Here is a 7,962-nt window from a genome sequence, read left to right as displayed (position 1 = left end):
CAGGAGACGTGGTTCTGAGCCCGTTTGGACCTGAAGTTCTGTTGTTTTTCTCTCAGCTTGAAATCTGCAGAAAAATGTTGTCACACAGGACGAATGTCTTCACGCTCGCAGAATCGCTCTGCAGGATTTTTGGGACATTCAGTAAACCAGAGCTGCGACCTGATTGGCTGTTCACCTCCTCCTCCTCCTCCCCGCTCGCTCTGATTGGCCGGCGGACTGTTGACCTGCTGCTGTTTAATGATGAGCTGAAGGGTCGACGACACTTTGTGGACTAAAACACAGAACAGGTAGGCTGTGTGTGTGTGTGTGTGTGTGTGTGTGTGTGTGTGTGTCGTCTCTGCTCAGTCGTTAAAACGTTAAAATGTTGTTTATTGTTTCTGTTGTTTGTTCATCAGGGATAGAAAGTAACTAAGTACATTTACTGGAGTACTGCGCTGGAGTTATTCACTGCACTGTATCTGTCTGACAGTTTTAGTTACTAGTTACTTTTCAGATGACATTTGTCTGACACACTCCTGTCCAGTGAAAACCTCCAGATGTGTTAATGTGTAATCAATACTTTTACTTTCATACTCTGAGTACATTCTGCTGAGAGTATTTATAAGTACGGTTTTGTCTGCAGTTGTTTCACAATGTGGTATTTGTTCTTTTACTGAAGTTAATATCAGAGTACATCTTCTGACTCATTGATCAGGTTTGACAGTATTTATCTGGAGGTATTGATTCTGTTTCAGTGTAGAAATACTCAATAGTAAAACTACTTTCACTTTCACCAAAGTAATGTTTTAACACCATATCTTTACTTATGCACAAGTAAAAGTATTTGTACATATTATACACACTGTAGTCGTTCTCTGAGTCGACTGATTTGAACAGATTTAATCTAATTGCAGCAGAAAGTAATCTGTAAAGTAACTTGTAACTAAAGGTATCAGGTACATGTAGTGGAGTATAAAGTATTCTCCTGCAGAATGAAGTGAAGTACCTCCAAACTGTTCCTGCGTGCAGGACTCGAGTAAATGTACTTAGTTACATTCCAGTTACTTTGAGCTCTCAGCTGTTTTGTTTATGATCCGTTCTGATGATCTTTATTGATCTGAAAGATCAAATTCTTCAGCAGCATAAAAACATAAAAGCACAGATTGGTGGACTGAACCGGCGCCGGTGCTGCAGAATCACATGACGGACGAGAATAAAACTAAAGTTTCACGTGTTGGAAGAGAAACTGAAGTGAGACGTGAGAGGACACGAGCTGGAACATGATCATCAGTTTTATAAAATGTTACTAAAACATTATTAATGACACTCAGAACTAGAACTGCTCACAGAACCGACCGGGCCTTCAGGAGGAGCGCCGGGCCTCGAAGCCAGTTTCCTACAAAGTGGTCAAACAGTGTGATGACATCATCAGGTGAGTCACTGCGGCGCAGCAGACTGTTTCCTGTCGGCTGACGTCATGACAGAAGCATCTGTAGAATGCGACTCGGTTCATTGGCCGGGAGCTAAACAGGAAGTCAGCCGGCCCGGTCGGTTCTATCAGCCCGCAGCACAGAAGATCCGGGTCGGTTCTGACACCACTGAGCAGCTTCACAGAACAAACAGGCTCCTCCTCCTCAGTGTAACGCCATCGAGCTAACGGCTAACAGTTGACGAAGCAAACATTTCTCTTCAAAGTTTCCCTCCTGATTTCACTTTAAAGCTGCGTCGTCGCCTCCTGCTGGAGTTCAGTCGTCAGGGCCCGGTATCGTTCAGGGACCAGAATCAAAGTCAAAGATCTGATCGGTACGAGCTGCAGGAACAAGAGAAGTTCCCCGTTGTGGGATAAATAAAACCTTAAATCTTAAGTCTTTAATCTCTACCGGCCCGACAGGTCGGCACAAACGATCATGACTCATGAGAAGTCTGCATTGTGTTTCTGTTTTCCATCATTGAGCAACAAGATTAATTCAAGAGTTTCTTCATCCGACCCGTCACACTCAGTCAGCACTTCCTCGTCGGTCCAGTCGGACGCTTCTGTTCTTTTACACGAGTGTTAGATTTAAAATAAACGACTTCCTTCCTTCATCGTCAGACTTCCTCTGCTGAGTATTTAAAGAACAGACGGTGGCTGACTGGAACATCATCTCCTGCTGCGACTGACACACCTTCAGTCACTGAGCCGGTCACACCGCTGCAGCTCAAAGTTAACAGCTGATGATTCAGTCCGAAACAAAGAGCAGCTTCTCTATAATCCGTCTGGAATTAGTTAACTAAAGACTTCAGTCTCATTTCAAAAGTGAAACTAGACTCAGACACTCGTCACCGTTCAGATGGCTGCAAACTATAAAAGACAGAAGAAGAAAATCAGCTCCAGAACTTTTTACTCCTGTCTGGAATAATTTGGATCATTTCCTTCATCGAGCTGAGACGAAGGTTTGACGATGTTCGATCATTTACTATAAAAATTACTTTGTTTGACATTTTATTAACGTTCCTTTAATTGTCCAAGTTTGATTATTTTCACTGTATGTTCATATTTACAGTAAACACACATTTATACAAACGTTCTGCTCAAATTAAACATTTTAGTTCTAATATAGAATAACAGAATAATGGTACACATTATTCTATGTGTAATAGTTTAAAACATGTTTCTGGGTCATACGATCATTTTTACGTGTTTGTTATGTTTTATATCTTAAATTAATTAATTTTCTTCCTCATTTTGTAGATGTTTGTCTAAAAATAACATATTTTATTTCTCAGTACTGTTTGTGACAATTAATCGACTTTTAAATTAACCACAAAATATTCAGAATCGTTAACTCAAGTGCAATTTTTATTTATCTTTTATTCTAAATACAGTCGAACATCCGACTGTCAGAACTGAACATCTTTGGCTCGTGGACTTTTGAGGAAACTCCGACTTTTTCCACCGTTTTCTGACATTTTATTAACCGAACAGCTGATCAGCAGATCGATCACAGTTCAGTTCATCATCAGCAGCTTCATCTGCGTCTGTTATTGTGCTTTTAATGTTTTTGGACCGTGTGCTGTCTGACACGTGAAGTCGGGGCGTTCACAGAGACGGATCAGAACCCTCTGAGGTGTGTCGGTGTTAAAATGGCGGTGGCGTGCGAGCGGACCTCGTCAGGAAGTGTAAACCGCCTCACAGCACAGCGCCGGCTGTAGTGGGTCATCTTTGTTATGGACAGTCTTTGTGTTGATGTGGCACCTCGGTGTGTTAGTGGAGAAGAGCCGGATCAATTGACACGTTTTATTTCCTATAAATTCTTCACAATAAAAGTCCTTTGTTGTTTAGAAATTTAAAAGCTTTTACTGTGAAGCAGCAGAAGCAGGAAACATTTAATTTTCTCCAGCAGGAACTTCACACGACGTGTAAAACTCAGAAGACGTCTGAGGAGAAAAAACTAAAGATCTTCACTCTCGGTGAGTGTGATGGGAAGGAAAAACATGCAGCACGTTCTGACCCGGCTCAGAGGAAAGTGCTGCAGCAGGGTTTGTGTGGATGATGATGTCAGGACACTGAACTGTAGAGAATGTCTTCATTACAGCTGATCGGGGGTGTGTGTGTGTGTGTGTGTGTGTGTGTGTGTGTGTGTGTGTGTGTGTGTCTGCTGTGGTTCTGCAGACTGACGGAGATGCTGTCGATCCAAGAACTGATCAGGAAGAAGAGAGATGGAGTCGCACTCACTGATGAAGACGTCAGAACCTTCATCCAGGCCGTGACCCAGAAAACCATCCAGGAATGTCAGACAGGTACGAACAGACAGACAGACGCTCTGCTGACATCACTTCCTGTTTCTAAACCTCCTCTGTGTTCAGGCGCCATGCTGATGGCGATCTGGCAGAAGGGAATGAACATCACAGAGACCGTTACCTTGACCAGGGAGATGATGTCATCAGGGGAGGTGCTGTCATGGCCAAAGGAGTGGGAGGGGCTTGTTGTGGACAAACACTCAACAGGCGGCGTGGGCGATAAAGTCAGTCTGGTGTTAGCGCCTGCGCTAGCTGCCTGCGGCTGTAAGGTAAACACACCTGCACACACGTCATACCTGCTGCCACAGTCATTCACCTGATGATGTCATAACCTCAGGTGACCTCGTGTGTCTGACAGGTGCCTATGATCAGTGGGCGGGGCTTAGCTCACACAGGAGGAACTCTGGATAAACTGGAATCAATTCCAGGATTCAACATCAACCAATCAGCAGCTCAGGTGACACAAACCGCTCACCTTCACAATACGACCCGTTTACAGACGTCGGTACTGTATGAATGATCACTGATTGGTGGTTTAATATCGATTGATTTTACAGATCCTGAAGATCCTGACCTCAGTGGGCTGTTGCATTGTGGGTCAGACGGAGCGGTTGGTTCCTGCAGATCGAGTCCTGTACGCTCTGCGGGACGCCACCAGCACCGTGGACAGCCTGCCGCTGATCACTGGTACCGACCCGCTGTTCATTCTGTGTTATTGTTTCAATCTCACAGCAATTAACAGTAGCTGCAGCACCGTTAGCACGCGGCGTTCCTGAGATGACCACGCCGCTCACAGTCCGACTCATTAATGTGGATTTAAACTTGTTGTTGTCGTTTCAGGTTCCATCATCTCAAAGAAAGGCGCCGAGTCTCTGACGGCTCTGGTTCTGGATGTGAAGTTTGGACGAGCTGCTCTGTATAAAGACCTGGACAGCGCTAAAGAGCTAGCACAGTCGTTAGTAAGTCAATTAAACATTAATCAAGATGATCTGATTCACTGAACAACCAGCTGGATGATGATGCTGTTGATGACAATGATGACAATGATGACGATGATGATGATGATGATGATGATGGTGATGATATTTCAGGTGAGCGCAGGAAACGGGCTGGGTATCCGTACGGGGGCGGTGCTTAGCTGTATGGACGGTACGATTGGTCGATGTGTGGGAAACAGTCTGGAGGTGATGGAGTCTCTGGAGGCGCTGAAGGGGAGAGGACCCGACGACCTGATGGAGCTGGTCACCACTCTGGGTAACCACTTTAATCTGAACCCTGAAGTTCTCTCACGGTCCGATTAGAACATTAAGACGCAGATATTGATCGAATTCAGTTTGTCGGACTCTGATCTAAACTTAAACATGAACGTCAGACTTACCACGATCGTCCAGAGTCCGAGGTGACGTGTTCTGGTTCTGTCTTTTTGTCTGAAACCACAAAAATATTCAGTTTAGTTTCACTGAAGACACGAAAAGCAGAAAAAACCTGACAACTGAGAAACTGGAGTAAGAAAATGTGAAACATCTTTAGTTGAAGGACGAATTAAACGATTGATTGTTAAAACTGTTGCAGACAGAAATCGTCTCTGTTGGTTGATCAATATTCTGTCAGTCGACTTACATGATAATTAAAGTTTAACATCTCTGACAGTACCTCAGGTCTGTCATGACATCAGAGCTGCAACAAGCGATCATTATCACAGTTGATCATTTTTTAATTAATCGATCAGCTGTCTGATCAATAAAATGTGAGAACATTGTGAAAACTGCTGCTCACCGCTTCTCAAAGTCCAAGATGACGACATCACGTCTCGTTTCGTCCTGGAATCACAGAATTATTACTGAATACTTCTTTATTTAAATAGTTGCCGATTGATTCAATAGTTGGCAGCTAATCGATTAATTAGGTAGGTATCAATAACTTAATGTCACAGAGCTGCGACCAAGACGACTGTTTGTGTGATAGATTTATAAAATGTCAGCAACAATTTAAAATGTCTCATTTTGTCCAAAACAACCCAAAATGTAAAGATATTAAATGTAATGTTTGAGCTGTTTAACTTAACAATTTAGAAATAATCATCCAAATAAACAAAAATAACTAGAAGTCAGAGCATGTTTAATGTGCAGATATTTCTTTTAATGCGTCTATACAACATTAACTTAATATTTTCTGAATTTTGAACAGTTGTTGTGAAACTCAAAAACTTAAAGATGAACGTTTTTAACCGTTTTCAGACCTTTTATAAATAATTAACTAATCAATTAATTGTGAAATAATTGGCAGATCAACCAATAATGAAAATAATGATTACTTACGGTCTTTAAATAGTTGTAAATTCATGGATAAACTCTTTGTTTTAACTGTAAATGTAATAAACTGTGGCGGACGTTAGAAACGATAGCTTATAAACTGACTGCGGTTATTAGCAGCTAGCTTAGCAGAACAAGCTAATGTTAGCATGACGTTTTGCTTCTGTAACCGTCACAAATTGACGAACAACAACAGAAACATTTTAAAACACATCGAGAGAAACGTGATGCTGTCGGAATGTTTCTGTGTGACGACTGTTTGTTTTATAAACTACAAACAGTACCGAGCTAGCTAGCTAGCTAGCTAACGGCGCGGACGTTAGTTAGTTAGCTAGCTAGCCAACGACGCGGACGTTAGTTAGCTAGATAGCCAACGACGCGGACGTTAGTTAGCTAGCTAGCCAACGACGCGGACGTTAGTTAGCTAGCTAGCTTACGACGCGGACGTTAGTTAGCTAGCTAGCTTACGACGCGAACGTTAGCTACGTCTGTTGTTTACCTGTCTGAGGAGCTCTTGCACCAAACTCCATTCACATTTTACACAATTAACAGCGGGTGCGGCCGCAGGTGAGTAGTTCAGGAAACCCGGGAAAGCGGACAATCTGCAGCACAAACATGGAGCCGATGGCTAGTTCAGAGGTCATGGGACTATTGAGCGTCTGCTGCTGGTCTTCTTTAAATTAATTACTTAATCAGTTAATTAAAATAAATGTCACTTTGGTAAATATGATTATCAGATCAGTATCAAAATATTCACAATAAAACAAATCCTGTAAATTAATTATTTTATTAGTCACTGACGGTAATAATGATTTTTTTAAAAGCTGCAAACACAAAATTAAATTAATAAAAACAAGTATAATTGACAATCAACAAGTAAAGTAAGAAGTATTGTTGTTGTTTCTGTAGGCGGGTTGTTGCTGATGATGACCGGCCTGGTGTCCGACCAATCAGAGGGCAAGAAAAAGATTTCTGATGCTGTGATTGGTGGAGCTGCTCTGTCCAAGTTCCAGGCCATGATGGAGGCTCAGGGCGTGGCCAATGAGACGGCTCGGACGCTTTGCTCCGCCCACACGAAAGACTACAGCGCCCTGAGGAGGTCCGAGCACCAGATGGAGCTGAAGACCTCAGCAGAGGGTCAGATCAATATATGATAATATCAATAATATTAATTATATATTTTATTGATTATCATGTGAATTATAGCCAAGATGGCTGCAGATAAATTATCCATAATCACAATATTTATATCACAAATAATGTCTTAATTTACTGAAATGTAAATGTCTCTCTGTCTGTCTCAGGTGTGGTTCAGGACGTGGACGGTTTGGTTTTAGCTGAAGTTCTTCACAAATTGGGGGCGGGGCGATCAAAGGCCGGAGAACCTGTCAATCACAGTGTAGGGGCGGAGCTACTGGTGTCGGTGGGTCAGAGGGTGAAGAAAGGTGAGACACTGATGATGATGATGATGATGATGATGCGTTCAGGGACATCCTCCTGATGATCTGTTGTGTCTCCAGGCGTCTCCTGGCTGCGGCTCCATTACGAGTCTCCGGCTCCGACTCCAGACCAGATCGATCGACTGAAGAACGCTCTGACTCTGGGAACCGACGCTCGAACACAACAGACTCTGGTGAAAGAGCTGCTGCTGCCTCATAACACGATTTAAAGCCCGTACGGACTTTTAATGACCTGCAGTGTTTACAACGTTCATGATGACGATGCCTTTAAACATTTACATAAATATTTTCTGATTGGTGCTGAGATTAATAAAAAGATTTGCTTAGAAACATCTCTTTTCCTGAGTTTGTTGGTGGCCCTGAACACAGCATGTTTATAGATTATAGATATTTAACAGGTTTTAAATTCAGGACAATTTCCAGAATGTTGT

At 42.6% G+C, this 7,962-nt stretch overlaps 2 protein-coding genes and 1 long non-coding RNA gene across 5 annotated transcripts in view; 2 read left to right on the top strand and 1 right to left on the bottom strand.

The window, feature by feature from the left end:
• Positions 1-7,962, top strand: part of LOC115595755 (NACHT, LRR and PYD domains-containing protein 14-like) — a 965,684-nt gene that overhangs the window by 795,433 nt on the left and 162,289 nt on the right.
• tymp (thymidine phosphorylase) lies at positions 268-7,863 on the top strand. 3 transcript variants are annotated; one of them, XM_030440609.1, is made up of 10 exons: positions 268-287; positions 3,632-3,759; positions 3,826-4,028; positions 4,118-4,216; positions 4,317-4,446; positions 4,600-4,718; positions 4,851-5,013; positions 6,981-7,208; positions 7,376-7,516; positions 7,592-7,863. In XM_030440609.1, exons 2-10 carry the CDS (start codon positions 3,642-3,644, stop codon positions 7,738-7,740), a joined length of 1,350 nt encoding a protein of 449 aa, XP_030296469.1. In that variant the 5' UTR covers positions 268-287; positions 3,632-3,641; the 3' UTR covers positions 7,741-7,863. The 3 variants fall into 3 exon arrangements, with proteins under 3 accessions (XP_030296469.1, XP_030296471.1, XP_030296470.1); XM_030440611.1 differs by lacking the exon at positions 268-287 and adding an exon at positions 1,435-2,412 and having other exon boundaries at positions 7,592-7,776; XM_030440610.1 differs by lacking the exon at positions 268-287 and adding an exon at positions 3,372-3,429 and having other exon boundaries at positions 7,592-7,776.
• Positions 2,806-6,830, bottom strand: LOC115595830 (uncharacterized). Its single transcript, XR_003986796.1, has 4 exons — positions 6,571-6,830; positions 5,536-5,579; positions 5,138-5,186; positions 2,806-3,844 (listed from the first exon to the last, which is right to left on the bottom strand). It is a non-coding gene; the product is annotated as an uncharacterized LOC115595830 (long non-coding RNA).

This window comes from Sparus aurata, chromosome 14 (assembly GCF_900880675.1).
Source record: "Sparus aurata chromosome 14, fSpaAur1.1, whole genome shotgun sequence".
Taxonomy (NCBI): domain Eukaryota; kingdom Metazoa; phylum Chordata; class Actinopteri; order Spariformes; family Sparidae; genus Sparus; species Sparus aurata.
The sequence above is the reverse complement of the archived record's forward strand: the minus strand, read 5'-3'. Positions and strand labels throughout refer to the sequence as shown.

Coding starts and splice junctions, on each gene's coding strand:
- tymp (XM_030440609.1), top strand. CDS start 3,642: ATGCTGTCGATCCAAGAACTGATCAGGAAGAAGAGAGATGGAGTCGCA. Junction 3,760..3,825: donor CATCCAGGAATGTCAGACAG/GTACGAACAGAC, acceptor CTCTGTGTTCAG/GCGCCATGCTGATGGCGATC. Junction 4,029..4,117: donor TAGCTGCCTGCGGCTGTAAG/GTAAACACACCT, acceptor TGTGTCTGACAG/GTGCCTATGATCAGTGGGCG.